The sequence below is a fragment of the Lingula anatina genome, chromosome 4, assembly GCF_051362555.1.
Source record: "Lingula anatina isolate TDL-2025a chromosome 4, LinAna3.0, whole genome shotgun sequence".
Taxonomy (NCBI): domain Eukaryota; kingdom Metazoa; phylum Brachiopoda; class Lingulata; order Lingulida; family Lingulidae; genus Lingula; species Lingula anatina.
Genome location: NC_141770.1, coordinates 25,695,907 through 25,713,674, shown reverse-complemented (window position 1 = coordinate 25,713,674; position 17,768 = coordinate 25,695,907). Strand labels below are relative to the sequence as shown.

The window sequence follows — 17,768 nt, the reverse complement described above, 5'->3', positions numbered from 1 at the left end:
CGAAACTGTATATAGATATCTATTAACAGGTATATATTAAGTAAAAGACTTATAAAACCCTATCGAAATATGTTGAAAATTGGCTGATTAGCCTAACCTTTCGAAAACGGTCTGGTAGCATTATTTCTCTTAGCATTACTTTATTCCTCGTAAGAGCATCGACTTGGGTGTTCCACGGCTCCATCTCGACCATATTGCTGATAATTGTCTAGTTGAGTTGGCAGTTCATCTTGGCCGATAGTGTAGAGAGTACACTGAAGGAGGTCTCAGGTATGGTACTACCATATAGCATATAGATATTGATGTTTGATTGCCATGTCATTTCTCATGCATTGCATCAGTAAGGTAAAGTACGGCAAATTGTTTGTGTTGCCGGTTCAGTTGGCATGAATGATCAAGATGGATGTCTTTGCTTTACCATTGCATCAGAAAATGACAGTGGTGTTTGGGGTGTATTTAAAATGAACCTTAGTTGACAGTGGTGTTAAACGCAATATGTATTCCTCGCGATCATAAAGTTTGTTGTCAGTTCAATATCACTGACTAAACACATTCTCAACCTAACTTCCGAAAGTTCTTGGATTTGCCTAAATTACCTTTATCTTGATTTGATTCCCAAAAACATACACAGAAGGAAGATCACAGGTATGTCAGTTACGTGTACCTACATTAAGTTTGGAATTTTTGAAAATGAAATAGCATCAACAGTTATTATTATCTTATATGTTAACTTGATATGTCATTGATTATGGACATTTTATGGATGCTTTTAATTTCACTGTTCTTTTGCCAGATATTATTAATTTGAGCTTGTCATTTGATATAAACTGTGTAGAAATCAGTCAAAATTTTTGCTATCTTTTTGAACAGAAGAGATACACATATTAACCAAAATCTTGATATTTGTTGCATCAGCTACAGTAGAAGATGTTGTGACTAAACAACATTAACTTGTGGAACTACAGTTAATGGGGAAATAGCACACAAAACAATAAAAAGCAATTTAATGCTAGAAATGCAACAATACCTGACCAGATATGTGATGGCTGTCAATATTTTGTATGCAGTGAGAAAGCTCACGAGAATTATAGAAACTAATTAGATAATTAATCTCTGCACACTTTTACAGTAAGCTGATATTAGCCTGTAAATAATGTTATTGATAGAAGGAAAAACCAAAGCTTTAATTTAATTTTGATTTATGAAGTCTGATGCTAGATTGTATTATTACATTTTCAAATTGTGTGGTTTAAAATGTAATTTTACAAAAAGGAGTGTATTTTATTTGTTTGTCTAGATTGCATGTTAAAAACTCTTGGGCCAATTATCTATGTAACATAAGACTCATTGAACATTCCCTTGTCTGAAAACATTACAAGGTCAATTGGTCTTAAGCTTAATGATGATTTTCATGCAGGAATCCTGTAATGTTTTGGAGACATAATGGTGGTTATTGGTTATAAAAAAAGGGGCATTGATGCAGTTTTATGCTGCAATAACATGCTTTGTACAATTGATGCTTTGTAACATACAGATGCTATCAGTGTTTGTCTCTTTGGGTACCAAAAGTAATTAGGGATCAGTAGTTCTAAGCAGCATTTAGCATTAGAACCTTGTAGATTAACAGGTATTATTTGTGATCACTATGTACTAGTAATGGAATGATTATAAGTTCCAGTTTCAGGTTTGTGCTGTTTGTTGCAAGAGTTTATGCAATTGCATGCATTTATATTTGATTTATAGATGTAGAGAGTTCTTAAGGCATGGGCTACATACTGTATTTGGATTTTGTGTGAAAAATGAAGGAATCATTTTGGTTTGCAGTTGGTACTGAATTTTTGGTCACTAAAACACATTTTGTCTTGAATGAACAAGATCATTTTCATGGAACTCAAAAATGAAAATGCCCAAAAAAAAAAAAAAAAAAAAAAAAAATTCAAACGTTATGATTCACTGGACAAAGAAAATCTTTCAGATGTGTGGCTAAATCACCAAACGTGATTGTGATCTTAGTAAATATTATGTGGTCAATGTGTTGCCAAAAGGAAAAAAAAAGTATGTATTTCTCTGATTTCAGCCACAATGGACCAGAATATGAGTGGTAATGATGTGCGTAAAGCCTTCATAGATTTCTTTGCTGAGAAGGAGCATCTTTACGTCCATTCCTCCTCCGTCATTCCTCATGAAGATCCCACGCTGCTGTTTGCCAATGCTGGCATGAACCAGGTAATGTCTGTGAAATTGTGCGTGCGTGCAAGCACGTGTGTGTTACTGTCAATGGGGAAAGGGGTGCATCAGGTTGACTTGATGAATTTTATGTTGTTTTTATAAGAAGCAAGTGCTTACAAGGTGTTGTCTCAACACAAGGTACTGTCTCTTCTTTCAAATTGATGTTCACTTTTTCTCTGAAGATTGCCAGCAAGATAATAACAAAAATTAAATATGGTACCATTATGAAGTTCTATTTTTGTCAGTCTAAGGTTTTAAAAAAAGTAAAGAAAATACAGTTAGATATGGACTCAACTTATAGAATAGATAAATATTCTTCTTTTTAAGAATTGTATAATACACTTCTGTTTTAAAAACTTATTTAATATCTTATTGTTTATTTCTTGCCTAGTTTAAACCCATATTCTTGGGCACAGTTGATCCCAATAGTGACATGTCTAAGTGGGTTAGAGCCGCTAACAGCCAGAAGTGTATCCGAGCAGGAGGGAAACACAACGATCTGGACGACGTCGGCAAGGACGTGTACCATCACACCTTCTTTGAAATGTTGGGAAATTGGTCATTTGGAGACTATTTCAAGGTGGGTTTAGTGTTTGGAAAAAAAGTTTTTTTGTTGTGAAATTGATTTTATATAGAAAATTGTTATATGTTTTGATAAGTGCTGAAGAATTTTGCAGTAAGATGGAATTTTGCAATTATAAAACTTTTGAAAAATGTTATGAAAACCTGGCTTTTACCTTAATTGGTATAATTATATGCAAAATTAAACATGATCCTATTTAAAGATTTGACAAGCTGATACCTTTTGAACCAAGTAAATGTTGTTGTACTTGCTGTGGTTTGTGGCCTTGGACATCATTTCTCATAGCAAATATTATAAGTGTTTTAAGCTGTTTTTGTTTTCATCTATTGGTTAATTTTCATCATGTAGAAAGAGGTATGTGCATGGGCGTGGGAATTTCTGACAGAAAGGATGAAGCTAGAAAAGGACCGTCTGTACGTCACATATTTTGGAGGACATGAGCCGTCAGGTTTGGAACCTGATGAAGAAGCTAAGGAAATTTGGATAAAACTAGGGTATGTCTCACAAATATTTTGTAAAAAATCATACAGGTACATACCTAGAGATGTGACTGTGGCAATATATGCTTTCGTCAGTTTAAGGTTTTTTTTTTTTTTTCGGTGAAATCAAAGTGTTTTCTCGTGGTATGTATGGCAAGTAATACCCTGCCACCCTCTGTAACACCTCAGGCATCAGTGATAGGTATTCTGGCATATATTGCTCAGGTGCCAGCGTATTATCTCACATATTTTTAAACGCTTCATCGCCCTGGATTTATTCTGATCTTTTATTTTGGGCTTTTAAATTTCAGCTGATACAAGGTTATTGGACTAAATATAAACTTCCAATAAGAAGTCAGTATTTTATTCAGTTTTAATGTTCTATTGCAGTCTTCCTGCTGATAGAGTTCTGCCGTTTGACATGAAGGATAATTTCTGGGAGATGGGGGAGACGGGACCGTGTGGACCCTGCTCAGAGATCCACTATGACAGGATAGGAGGCAGAGATGCCAAACACCTTGTCAACATGGACGACCCGGATGTCCTGGAAATTTGGAATTTGGTGTTCATTCAGTATAACAGGTATACTTCGTCAAAGAATTTACTCCAGATTTGGGAATTATCTTAAAGTTTCCTGGACAAAAATATATTTTAGATATAATAATGAGTTAAAAACAAGGGTTTTCCTATTGAACCACCCATCAGTCATTTGGATGGCCTCCAGCATCACCAGACGGCCTGTCATTTCAAAGGGGGCTGGATGGCTTATGGAATTTTGAGAAATATGACGGCTTTAGGCATACTTGGACTCCCTGAAATTTTGTAGGAAATTACAGGTGGTAATTTTGGAAGGCCTGTGCCCCCAATCCTGGGAAAAGCCCTGTTTCAAAAAGACGTTTCTAGCACTTGTGAATGCTTGTAAATGCTCTGGATGTTACCAAATCCAAGGCAGCATTATGTAGATTCTTTTTAAAAATAAGGAAGTTGAGCCAAGATTCAAAAGATTCAAAACCAGGTCAGCTTTATGTGGTGTTTTTATACTAAAAAAGTTGAAACATAAATCTTTTTAATTGTTTTTATAGAGAAAATGATGGGTCCCTCAAGCTCCTCCCTTCAAAGCACATTGACTGTGGCATGGGCCTGGAGAGACTGGTCTCCGTGGTGCAGCAGAAGATGTCCAACTACGACACTGACATGTTTATGCCACTTTTTGACACCATTCAGAAGGTATGTCATGACAGTTAGGAGGATAAGAGTATGATAGTGACATGTTTATGTCAATCTTTGACACCATTCAGAAGGTAGGTCATTGCATTAACCAGTATCTTACTATGGTAGTGACATGTTCTTGTCAATATTTGACACCATTCAGAGGATTGCTCCTTGCAGTTGGTAAACCATGCACTCTTACAGAGACTAACTTCTTCGGTGGCAGACAATTCAAAAGAAGATGTTTTTTTTTTTTTGTATTATTACCTATGGATTTATGATTATAAAGCAGCTATACAGACTGTATTCTGTGCAAGAATTTATTGTTATAAAGAAAGACTAAAAATCCTGCTGGGGATTATCAATAAGCTGTATAGAACAATGTGTAATAGTAAACAGCATTTTCAATTTGAAAATTCAAATGCCCTCAAAGCTAAAGATAGAGAAAAGAGTTTCTCAGTTTGGATCTTTATGTGGTTATCCTGAAAATATTTGTATTATTCATGTTAAGGTCATGACTTTTTTTAATGAGTAAAATTCAATCACAGCTTTAAGTCTAGATCAGTTCTATGTGAAACTGGCGACAAAATATTTTATTCATTTTAAGGTAAAGATGTTTTCTTGTTAAAAATATCTTTCACCATAAAAAGGCATGGCATTTTTTAATCGATATATTAAATTTCACAGAACACTGGAGCCCGTCCCTATGCAGGCAAGGTTGGTAAAGAGGACGCGGACGGAGTAGATATGGCTTACCGTGTGCTGGCAGATCACGCCAGGACACTAACTGTTGCTTTATCTGACGGAGGAAGACCAGACAGTGTAGGAAGAGGGTGAGTGACAAGTATTTTTAGTGTGAGTGAACTTTCATGTGCCTGAACCTATTTTCTTATTGTTCGTGTTACCTGTTGTGCATGAAAAAAATTTGTTGTTGATTGTGCTGTTATGCATTATTTGTTATTGCATCAAAATTGAAAAATTGACCTGTTTTGTGCATCTTTATTATTTAAAATTTATCCCATAAAGCTCTCTTCAAAAAGCCAAGATGTTGGCAATTTCTTTAACAACCAAAGACCTCAGCACGCATACAAATATGGGCGTGGTAGTCCACTGGATAGATGCGCAGGTAGCTAGCTGCAATGGGATGCGGCAGAGTGTTGATCACAACTGTGGTTTGGTCATCATTGCCTGTAAAAACCTGGAAAAAATTTTGATTTCACATTTTTTGTCTTGACCAAGATTGTATGTGTTTGTGTGAGCATCTCTGTCATACACACACACACGCACGCACGCACGCGCACACACACACACAAACCATCACTCAGTAATTATAAAATGGAGCTGGAAAAATGAAGTGGGGGAGAATGAATCAGCTACGAAGCTAAGGTTTTGGGGCAATTGTCTCACTGTGCCCCTTTGAATCTACCGTTAAAGTACTCACCACATCCTGAGAAATGAACTGGAATTGGCTCAGAGCGTTGGAGAGATTCCCATACTTTATCTTGTAGCTCTTGACCCATTGTGGAAAATTCATGCGTCCACCAGTGGCAATTGCTGTTATTTTTTGGGGCCTCCCAAAATCAAATTGAATCCATTGGTTGGAGTCCATGACAAGAGCACACCATGGCGTGCCAGTGTTGTTAAGACGCACAAGTCGTGGACCGTGAGCTGTGTTATATTCCGTAGATGCTGTTATTTGACCGTCTGATATCCCATTGGCGCCTGAGACCAGTGGTTTCCTGCAGGTGGCGACACTGCTTGTCCCGCCTTCTCCCTGCAGGTTGCTCACTTTCTCCGACAGCAGGTTCATTTGTTCCAGCAAGGACTCCATCTGTTCCTGTAGTTTGCAAAGTTCTTGGCTTTTTGGGATGGTTAAGGTGTAAATGTAGGCGTCATCGCTGGTTACTGGACAATGTTTCTTGTCAGCACTGCATTGCAGAGTGAAGAAAGCTGCGGAGATGACACTTAACAGCCAGAATGACCAGCACATTTTCCAATCAGGTTGACGTCTCCAGGGAGATGAACTTCGAGCGCGTTGAGCTTGGCCAGCTCCAAAATAATCCATGTGGTGATACACAGGCACATATTTATATTATGCAATGATGATTGTCAGGAAATGGTAGTAAATTGACTTATCCCTCTTTATCTTCTGAATTTCCCCTTTTTTTCAGATTTTGTTAATCAAGCCCTTTATAATGAATATTATAGATATTGAGTGCTTGTTTTTTAGGACATTAAGTAACTCACTGTTTCCTGTTCTTGGCCAGGATACAGTGCATCAAACTCTGTCTCCAGTCCTTTACTCCCAGTGGTTTCACAGTACAACTTGCTTGTTTTGTGGTGTAGATTTTATGAGGGTATTACCTGAAATATTTGTCTTATAAATTCCCATTGTTTCTGTAGAAATTATTTGTAATTCATGATCGTGATGAGTTGTGTTATTATAGCAAGAGAGTCCCCTTTGTTGTTATCCAAAGAATATTTTGGAATAAGTGACTCAGAGGTATTTGAAAGTTTTCACCATGTGAGACCCACAGAGTAAACTCTTTTTAGTGTCTTTTGACTTTTTTGTATGTTTGTTGGATTGTGCCCCAGTAGGTGCATTTCAAGTGGAGTGCTTGAATTTTCCAAGAAATGATGTTTTTGAGAAAATTAAGACATAATTAAAAACTGCTGAGGTAGAAAGCTGAGTTCAGGGTTAGAATTATTGCTTCATTAGTAATTATTTATTCATCTACGCGATCTCCGTTTTTCATTCTTTTTCATTCTTCCCTTAATATATGAGTGATAATTTTCAAACCACTTTCATATCCTATCATATCCTGCTGGAGTAATTTTCTCGTGAAGAGCATGATTAGTTTCAACAATGTGAGCACTGGTAGTACTCAAGGTATTAGGCCCATTGCCAACCCATCTCATCCACTGACCCCGCGACATGCCAATGTTTTTTGTCCAAAAATAACTTAGGGGTTTTAAGTTCCAAATTCAGGCCACATCATCTTGGCATCTGGTAGCCCTGCAGGTTGATCAGGTGGTGAAAGTAAACCTCGAGTGAATTTTTGTCTGTATCGGAGTTCCCTGGCTAAGTTGACTGGGATTTCCATGAGAGTGTTGTTCCTGATAGGGCAAGATGTGCACATGTGACCATGTAATGTTAGTATTATATTCTTTGACAGGGAACCTGGGGTCAGTTTATTTGTGAAATTGGGATCTGGTTAATTATTTCCTGTATCTGAATTCCATGAATGAAAGTGTTAACTTTCTGTTGACTTCTTGTGCTTCTACAAGAAAATTGGTGATTTTTTCGGGCATACTCAACCCTCTGGGATCCTGCTCTTTTTATCAAGAATAATTTGAGTGCTTTAACAATTTTTCTGCAATTTCTATATGATTTCTGTGAATTCAAAATATAATGAATAGGGCTTCAGATTTGAGTACTTTAGTCTATATTTCAAAGGAAAGCTAACATGTATCTATCAATACATTCAGTGAGTATAAAATTCAAAAAGTAGATTGGATGGAGTTATGAAGTTAACAGTGGTTTTACCCGAGTTCTTTTTTGTATTTCAAGATATGTATTGAGAAGAATTCTTAGGCGTGGGGTCAGGTATGCCACGGAAAAACTTGGAGCCAAGCCAGGAACCTTTGCTTCTTTAGTGGACACTGTTGTTTTGTTATTGGTGAGTCTTTGTGATTTTTTTGATGGGAGAACTTTGAAAGTGCTTTTATCTTAACAGAATATGAGAATACATACAGTAGACTTATTGTACCTTATAGTTCAGATTTTTTTTAGGGGAGGGGGGTCATGGCAATGTTCTAAAACTTTATAAGAATAATGCTATCTTTAATGTAAATTGGTTTTATAACTTTTTTGCAAGTGTTTGCCACGCATTGCCTTGATTTCAATGATTCATTATTGATTTACTATTTAAATTCAGGGTGATGCATTTCCTGAACTCAAGAAAGACCCAGAAATGGTATGTTACTTTTCTTATGTTTAAAACAATTTGTATGTGCTCACTCTGTTCATTTTCTCACTTCTGGTCAAAAGTAAAGCATTTTTAAATAGTATAGCATAAAGTTCTTTGAAGACATTCCATGTGAAGATATCAAATGTTATACAGATGGCAAGTGTCCAGTCAACATGAGTGTGAGGAAATTTTACTAATTTCCAGTGGTTTTGTTTTGTCTTCAGATGCATATCATTCTAGGCTGAAATACTTAGTCAGTGCAAAAATTTGATAATTTAGGTGTGGCTACAGGAAAATGACAACTTCCTGTTAGGTAATTGGCACACTTGATTAAATAAAATGTCTCCAATTAATTCTTTTTCTTCTTATTTCTTGTTTTCTAATTTACCAGGTAAAAGATATTATAAATGAAGAGGAAGCCCAGTTCTTGAAGACTTTATCCAGAGGACAAAAACTTTTGATGAGGACCATTGGTAAACTGGGAGACTGTAAAACATTGCCAGGTTTGTACTAGTGATTGTTAGTCACAGTTTTGGATTTCTAAAGATTTTATTTAGAAAACTTTTAGGTTCTTTTAAGCATGTGTGATTGAGATTTTTTGAAACAAAATTAGTCAGTACTTTTCATTTGTAGGACTATCTCTGAAAGCCATTATATATAATTTCTAAAAAATAAGTTGATCTTGATTGTCATCTGAGTTTGGCTCCGTTCACATGACAAGTCTATTTTCTAAAAATCTATTTTCAATTTGCGGTATCTTGTGATCACGGTCTGTGCCCTGAATACCCTGTGGCGTAATTACTGGCAGCGCAAGCCAGTTACTTCCAAAGCTGTAATTAATTCTCGGCTGCGCTCGGAGTGATCACAAGATACCACAAATAGAAAATAGATTTTTAGAAAATAGATTTTTCATGTGAACGGAGTCTTAGACACATGACTTCCAGGTAGATGTCACCCTGCTGTCTGCTCTAAAAACCTCTCTTCTTTATTTTGTTTGGTCGTTTCTATTTAGGATTTTTTATAATTGAACAGATTTCACTTTCCAGTTTATCTTTGAATTATTTCATTTATGAAAAACATTTTTTCAGGTGATCTTGCCTGGCGTCTGTATGACACGTATGGCTTCCCTGTAGACCTGACTCAGCTAATGGTGGAGGAGAAGGGACTGGACGTGGACATGAACGGGTACGAAGACTCCAAGAAACAAGCTCAGGTAAATTAATTAGTAACATATAGTAGAGATTATAGTAGAGATGCTTTTTTACTTTTATTGATTATTATCATTATAATTATTATCATTATATATATATATATATATATATATATATATATATATATATATTTTTTTTTTGAAAACCTTCATGAAATAAATTTGATTGCAGTAAAAGCATCTGAAATTTTACTTGGAAAGTTACTTGGAATGTTCATTTAAATACCAAGGAGCTGGTATGAGAATAAGTTAAAACATGCTGATTTTTTTTTTGTACAATATTTTGAAGTAGGTAGATATAGAAACCAAGCAGGTTTACCATTTTATTGCAATAAATGTATCAATTTGCATTAGCACATAGCATCATTATACACAGGGTGTCTCAGTATACATGGAACACATTAATATGATAATGATTCATTACTGAGACAAGATAACATGTCCTGGAAGCCATATACTAAAATTTCTCAAAACTATCCAAGAATAAAGATTAAACATTTGGTTCTTGTTTGTTTTAGTTGACATCTCAGGCAGGTGGTGGTACAGTAGATGATCAGATCAGTCTGGATGTTCACGCTCTCAATGAGTTACAGAGTCAAGGTTTCCCACCAACAGATGACCTGCCTAAGTATAACTATACCTCTGATGAATCTGGCAACTATGGTAAATATTGTTTATTATATTTCTTAATTATTGGTTATTTAATTAAAATTTTTTTAGGTATTTTATTGCTTTGGTTGTCAGCCTACTTGACTTGTCTCACTTAAACATCTTATATTTTGCCAAATTTTCAAATTTAATAAAAAAAAATCATTTGAAAGTTTGATGAAGATTAATATTTATTGGCTGATGAAAAAAATAGACCCGTTTCTCCTAACAAAGTTCAAAAGTATGCATTGCATTCTTTAAAGTGATTTAGAAAATCTATTTATTACTGGCAAGTCATCATTGATGGGCTGCTGGATATTTTGCATCGTTATTTCCTCCAGTATTTGAATCCTGCACTGCCAAGGTCAAGGCCATCAGGATGAACAAGCAGATGGTCAGCGAGGTGGGCAGTGGTCAGGAGTGCGGCATTCTGCTGGACAGGACATGTTTCTATGCAGAGGCTGGTGGCCAGACGTATGATGAGGGGTTTATCACCAAGGAGGGAGATGAGGTTTGTGATCTCCTGAGAATGTCTTTGTCAAGAGATTGGTCTGCTTGTTCTGTGTGGCTATCTCATAATTATTTCTCTGTTAGAAGAAGGATTTGTTTGACTGGGACCTTTCAAATTATATGTGAAGATCCAGTTAAAGAAATGTTTTCTACATTTTTAATGTAATATAATGTAATGTAATGTATTGTAATGTGAGTTTGAATTCAAAATGAGACTAATTCTAGATTGTGATCATTATTTGCCTGGTAAAATGGTTTGGAGAATGAATTTGCTTGTTTCTATATAGATTGACAAGTAGTTGCTTCATAAAGACATGATGCTTTTTGTCTCCTTCCAGGAGTTTGAATTTGTGGTGAAGAACGTCCAAGTGCGTGGTGGCTATGTCCTCCATATTGGAAGTGTGGAAGGTACTCTGAAAGTGGGAGACACTGTCAAACTGGCCATTGATGAGGTGAGTAGGAAACATTGGATGAGGTACAGGGTTTGTAATGCCTACTTACTGGCAGAAAGCCCCCCCCCCCCCCCCCCACACACACACACACACACACACACACATACACACACACTTCTCCAAGATCAGTTGCTACTTAGTCTTAGCGTTCTGAGGATAATATTGTTTTAATATCTTAAATAATTTTGCAACAGAAAATCAATATAAATGAATTCAGTTACATTATAAGTCCAAGTTCTTCTCTTAATAAGATCATCTTGTTCTTTATGATTCCTTGAAAGTTGAAATAATATTTAAAACGATACTGTTACTTTCTCAGGGACGCAGACGGCCAGTGATGAGTAACCACACTGGGACACACATGCTGAACTTTGCCTTGAGGAAGGTGCTGGGGGAGGCTGACCAGAGAGGCTCACTGGTCGCCCCAGATCGTTTGAGATTTGATTTCACTGCAAAGGTGTGGAGTGCCTTCTTAACTTCCATGTGTAATTTTGTTATATGCTACCAGGAAGCATTATAGACAGTCAGTTGATTTTTAATGTGTCAGGATTAGCTATTTACACTTAGATTACATTTTTGGGTTTGCTTTAAAGCTTTTATTTATTGACGTTGATATTGTCACCAGTTACTGAAGAACTTATTTCCAGTTTTCTTAATTATAAGAATAAGTGCAAGACTTAGTACTATCCCATGCTTCATTCTGCTCCCAGGGTTTTGGTATTGATATATAAATATATTAATATAAGCATTTATCTCCTCCCAGGGCTCTATGACTGCTGCACAAGTGAAGGAAGTGGAAGAGATCACTAATGGTATAGCCAAGAAGAATGAGCCAGTGTATGCCAAGGATGTGGCTTTACCTATTGCCAAGTCTATCCAGGGACTTAGAGCAGTGTTTGATGAGGTCAGGAACGTGTGGTAGTAGTTACTGTAGTATGTTTAATAAGTTTTATCACTTTGGTGGATGAAAGAGATTAAAAGCTCTTTTGTCACAAGCTTAGTTGACTATGAAATTCCTCCATGTGTGATCTTGTATTTCATGTTTTTGTGACAACTTATTTTTAGGACTACAACTACAGAACTCTTTCTCGCAAACTAAGTTTTCACAATATTTTGGTTGCGAGCACCAGTTTTGATACTTTGAAATATCTCTTAGTGGTTTTAGTTCAACACACAGCTAATACTCAGTCTTTCACTGTTAATATACTGGAGTAATGCTCTGTGTTTCCAGACATACCCAGACCCTGTCAGAGTGGTGTCAGTGGGAGTTCCTATAGAAGACCTGGTGGCTGACCCGACAGGTCCCGCGGGATCACTGACCACAGTGGAGTTCTGTGGGGGCACGTAAGTGGCAGAATTCGTCTCATTTTCAGTGCGTCTGTGGTTTTATGTGATATGGAGTCATAAAATCAAAACGTTGAATAAAACAAGTATTGCAAGTTTTTATTTATATAGATACTACTGTCAGTGAATATTCTAGATATTTTCTGTTTTGAAGTTTAAAATTATCTATATAAAATATTAAATAAACATATTAAAAATACCACATTTCAAACATTCACACACTTCATGTTCCCCCCCCCCCCCCACCCCCACCCCCACCCCATCGTACCCCATCCCACAGGGAATTGTCACAGAGTTGCACATTAAATTACTGGATGAACTTTTTGGTCTTTTTCACAGATTGAAAATGCTGCTTTCTGACTTTCATTTTTTATCCCTTATGCAGTCATCTACAGCGCAGTGGTCATCTTGGTGACTTTGTGGTGGTGTCAGAGGAGGCCATTGCCAAGGGCATCAGGAGGATAGTGGCCATCACTGGACATGAGGCAGAAAAGGTAAATTGATAAAAATTCGGTAACTTCATCTTTTTAAATAACAGAGATAGATTGAATTAAAAATACAATTGTTTATGTTATATCTTTATCTCTATCTTGTACCTCACAGTTTTTGATCACTACCATGACCTTCCTTGGTGTGTGTTACTATAAGCTCATGTTAGCGTAGAAATTGAAAAGTTTAAGCTTATAATCAATAGACTTCACAGATGAATTACCATCAAAATATAATTCTTGACTTCAAAAAGGATTGGGTGACTTAGAAGCAACCCAGATAGCATGTCGCCGGTGGGCCGACGTTGGGCCGCCGACTCCAACTACGTCGGCCCACCAGCTACTGTCGCCGGTGGGCCTACGTTGGCCTGACCATCGGTCCAACGTTGGCCCACCAGCGACATACAGCTTGAGCGGCCCAACGTCGGCCCACCGGCGACAAGTAGCTGGTGGGCCGACGTAGGTCCACCGCTTTTATCTATTTTTTTATTTTATTTATTATTCATTAATTCATTGATTTATTAATTTTTGATAATTATATTATCATTATTATTGTCATATATAATGGACAAAACACAATGTAATATTTCAAGAGTGTTTATTCTTCTGTAATATTTCTTCCTTAAAATACAACAACGTGGCAAGTTATAATGGACCTTGAGATAAATATTAAAAAAAAAACCCATAAATTCTATTCCTAAAGTATAGAAAACATAGGTAATCTTCCACTATGAGATGTGGCCTCACCCCCTCCCCAAGCCATACCAGTTACACTTATCTTTCCTTGCAGTAACACTTTTAAAGTAACAAAAAACATTCATCTTACAAATCTTCAAACAACAGCATATATACAAATAACAATACTTAAGTTAACTCCATTCAACACTGTTACTGTACCCACATGGTAACAAATCTGTTTGAATGCATGCGCCTGTAGGTTTAAGCATTTAATAGGGTTAACAAATGGGAATTATTATTAACTGACTTTTGTCGTGTGAGTTATAAAAAGAAAAAAAAAGAATTCTTTTCATGATTTAAAACACACAGGGTTATCGTCTGTTTTAAGTTTCCAACATTTCATGTTAAATCAATATTTCAAATTGTATTTGTTTTTGATATTTCAGGCGCTACACAAAGCTGGGCTATTAGACAAAGATCTGGCAGCCTTGAAACAGAAAATTGAGCAAAATAGCAAAACGCAACAATTCACTCAGAAACAGCTGTCCACAGAGATAGTAAGGTTAACAGAGGTGAGGTCCAACAGTATTTGATTCATAAACCTTCTTGTCTGTATCCAATAACACTTGTGTGTATATAAGATATATTTATCACCTGAGTTGGGTTCAAACAAAATTTGATAAATAAAAACTTTGCTTCAGTATCCAATAACACTTGTTTGCATACTAAAAATATGTTAACACTAGATTCTTTTGATTACAATAAAAATCTTTTCTTCAATTTATTTTTATTCCTGTAATGATAATTTATTATTTATTTATTTATTTATTTATTTATTTATTCGTTTTCATCTATTCATAGGAAGCATCTCAGGCTACGATACCCTACTGGAGGAAAGACAATATAAGAAATGAGCTCAAGGGACTGAAGAAGGCCCTGGACGACTTGGATAAAGCCAGGAAACAGGCAGTGATGACAGAGGTATTAAACACTGTGCTCTTTAAGTTAGATCTTATTCCCTATCAGATTAACAGATTAACAGATTAACATGCCGCCTCCTGGCTTTGAGTAGAATACAGAAAAGCTGGTGATTATATGATAGATAAGTGATAGTTTTTATGCACTGACACATCACCTGTGTCTGTTTGTAATGCTGCATTCAAAGCCAAATGTGTAGGAGTACATGCAGGACAATGTAGATTATAATGTTTTTCACTTCAAAGCTCCAGATTCAAAGCTCCATATAATGTGATGATTCATACAACTTTCAAATGAAGCATAGATATAAACAGATATGCATTCTGATCAGAACAATATTTAATAAACTTTTTTATTGTTCAAACCATGTTCAGAGCCTTCTACTGGACATTTTGTTATTAAATATAAAATCATGATGGTCAAATTTAGAAGTGGCGGTGGCCAGAATAACAATTGTAATTTCAGATGTAGTTATGCTGATCAGTTCATTGTGTGCACATTGAGTTGCACTCTGATAATGTGTGATTTTGAAACCTGCTTAGCATTTAAAGACACTGATTGACATATTCGTATAATTCCTCTTTGTAGGTTGTTGAGGAAGCCAAGAAGATGATTGAGGCATGTCCTAACAAGCCTGTTGTCATCCACGAATTCAAAGCAGGTTCTAATGCAAAGGTACACAGTAACTACTTCCTGAGTCTGCTATAGTTTATTGCATTCTTTAATTCCTGGTTAATTTTTTTAATTACATAATATTATTATATTATATATGCAGAACACTGAATGATGGAGTTTCAAGTATAATAATAAATACAGCAAATGAAAGATTTGTAGAATATTTCTTTATAAGTCAAACAAACAAGAAAATATTTTACATATAAGATTCTATTCAGTTAGAAGTTAGGATGACCTATAAGCAAATACCCATACCCAAACACATGATAACAAATATTCACATCTGTCAAAACTTCTTTATGGGTAGAAGTATATATTTTACACCAGCAGTTATAATTCTCTACATTATGGTTTAATATCCAGGCCTTGGATGCAGCCATGAAGCAGTACAACAGTCTCTCCCCCCAGACGGCAGCCATGTTCTTCACAGTGGATGAGGACGCAGGGAAGATCATATGTATGAGCAGAGTGCCCAAGGTAATATAAAAAAAGTGACAAAATAATAATTTTTACGAAATTACTGGGCATTTGTTATTGCGGCAGCTTCATGGTTCTTGTAATCTTTAACCATTTGTAGTCAAAATGCCTCATTTATTCAGTGTGTTGCATGAGTTGGGTGTCACTCTTAAATATGTTAGCAAATTCTGTGGATTTTTTTTCAGGGGTGTGTTTGGGAATTCATTGTTTTTATCATTTAATCAGTGTCCATTTCCATATATAATCACTTTTCCTTTTATGCATAACAATGGCAACTCTTTCTACATCACCAAGTTGTCAAAATGCTACAGTAGTTTGGACAGAGCAAAGGTGTACAAAATTTGATTTGTTCAACGACTTTTCTGACATTGCAGGAGGTGTGTACGAAGGGTCTTAAGGCCAACGAATGGGTCCAACATTTGTCTGATACAATCAAAGGAAAGGGCGGAGGAAAGGACGTCTCTGCTCAGGCCACCGGTACCAACACCAGCGGGCTGTCAGAGGCCATGAAGATGGCAGAAGAATTCTCTACTATGAAGCTTGGGAATTGAAAAGAAATTAGTATAATAACAGTTGAGCCATAAGCAAATACTTTTATTTTGGATAATGAAGTCTTTGCTCTATAAAAGGTGAAAGAGGAATATGATGCTATGACAATAGAAAATAAATAAGCTTCATTTGGTTATGATCTGAAAACTCCTTGTTCCAAAAAATATGGAAGAAAAACTGAAAGTCTGAAAGAAAACTGAACCAGTTTGACTTGTGGTATTAGTAGTTATTCTCGAAAGATGGAAAGATTTCATACAGGGAAGTTTTTATGCTGTTAAGAATTTACAACTTACAAGTGAAAGTTCTAGTTCATACAAAATAAATGTTAGTATCAATCTAACAAGTATGTCTAAGCAAGGAAGATTCATGTCAGTGAACTACAGTAACTGTTGAGAAGTAAGCATTTTTGGTATGAAACCAGGTCAGTATACGTGGGGCATGTTCTTCTAGCAGAAGACGTTCAGGGCTCTGTAACTCAAAATCATTGCAAATTGCAATAGCGATATCACCTTTCGAGGCTATTATATGAGGTTAGTAAATGCCGAGTTATGGAATAGAGACACTTGCGCTCAGCGTAATTCGCGATCCTTCAAGTTACAGAGCCCAGTTCTGTTTCTCCTCAAGGTCCCAAAATGATCAGGGTGTATAATATCATTCTCCTATTTATGTAGCAATTCATCTGATATTGAGAACATAAAGAATTATGTGGAATATATTCATTCACTTGAGGTACATGTGCAGTACTATGATTCTTGATATTGGAGCACAATTATATTAATGATGTTTGTCCTATTTCATTTTTTCCTTTGGATGCAAGTTGTCTGTTTCAGCATGAATGTAAAGTACTGTTGGGTCATACACCCCATTTCCATAGATTAGATCGACCTACTTTAGATCGACCTAACTCCCTGGGGGTTCACACTAAATAGCTGTCAGCCGGGCAGACACGAAAGTTAATTACCCTCTTACAGCTTGTAGTAGGTGGGACGGACATTAAAGTCGGATTATCTGGAAGTAATCTAGTGAGACTCCCCGCGGGGATAGATCGATCTAAAATCTATGGGAATAGAATGTTGTTAAAACTCCATATGCCATATCATTTCATTGTATTAATCCATTCTTTGCCAAAATAATGCTACTGTTGTTACAAACTGAAGATGTAGTAAAATGTATTTCTGACTAAAGATTTAATGACTTTAAAAGATGCATGGTCTTTGATGTTTTTTTCTCTCTCTCTAAAAGATTACTAAATATTTTATTCTTGGCTTTGATTTTTTTCCCCTCAACT

The 17,768-nt window shown here is 36.0% G+C and overlaps 2 protein-coding genes across 4 annotated transcripts; one reads left to right on the top strand and one right to left on the bottom strand.

The window, feature by feature from the left end:
* Positions 1–9: 9 nt before the first annotated feature.
* On the top strand, positions 10–17,686 carry LOC106157824 (alanine--tRNA ligase, cytoplasmic). 3 transcript variants are annotated; one of them, XM_087010674.1, is made up of 23 exons: positions 10–29; positions 2,078–2,226; positions 2,621–2,809; positions 3,161–3,306; positions 3,682–3,873; positions 4,374–4,518; positions 5,188–5,333; positions 8,072–8,180; positions 8,439–8,477; positions 8,863–8,974; positions 9,560–9,684; positions 10,200–10,344; positions 10,671–10,840; positions 11,178–11,291; positions 11,611–11,748; positions 12,055–12,195; positions 12,523–12,635; positions 13,021–13,129; positions 14,248–14,373; positions 14,663–14,782; positions 15,368–15,454; positions 15,818–15,931; positions 16,306–17,686. In XM_087010674.1, the coding sequence occupies exons 2-23, from the start codon at positions 2,083–2,085 to the stop codon at positions 16,480–16,482; spliced, it is 2,901 nt and encodes a 966-aa protein (XP_086866800.1). In that variant the 5' UTR covers positions 10–29; positions 2,078–2,082; the 3' UTR covers positions 16,483–17,686. The 3 variants fall into 3 exon arrangements, with proteins under 3 accessions (XP_086866800.1, XP_013389030.2, XP_086866801.1); XM_013533576.3 differs by lacking the exon at positions 10–29 and adding an exon at positions 83–270; XM_087010675.1 differs by lacking the exon at positions 10–29 and adding an exon at positions 623–645.
* Positions 5,485–6,570, bottom strand: LOC106157829 (lactadherin). Its single transcript, XM_013533590.2, has 2 exons — positions 5,942–6,570; positions 5,485–5,698 (listed from the first exon to the last, which is right to left on the bottom strand). The coding sequence occupies exons 1-2, from the start codon at positions 6,563–6,565 to the stop codon at positions 5,561–5,563; spliced, it is 762 nt and encodes a 253-aa protein (XP_013389044.2). The 5' UTR covers positions 6,566–6,570; the 3' UTR covers positions 5,485–5,560.
* Positions 17,687–17,768: the final 82 nt, after the last annotated feature.

Excerpts from the sequence above, each read along its gene's own strand:
- LOC106157824 (XM_087010674.1), top strand. The coding sequence starts at position 2,083 with ATGGACCAGAATATGAGTGGTAATGATGTGCGTAAAGCCTTCATAGAT. Across the intron at positions 5,334-8,071 it reads CCAGACAGTGTAGGAAGAGG|ATATGTATTGAGAAGAATTC; the intron begins GTGAGTGACAAG and ends TTGTATTTCAAG. Across the intron at positions 10,841-11,177 it reads TCACCAAGGAGGGAGATGAG|GAGTTTGAATTTGTGGTGAA; the intron begins GTTTGTGATCTC and ends GTCTCCTTCCAG.
- LOC106157829 (XM_013533590.2), bottom strand. The coding sequence starts at position 6,565 with ATGGATTATTTTGGAGCTGGCCAAGCTCAACGCGCTCGAAGTTCATCT. Across the intron at positions 5,699-5,941 it reads AGTTCATTTCTCAGGATGTG|GTTTTTACAGGCAATGATGA; the intron begins GTGAGTACTTTA and ends AATTTTTTCCAG.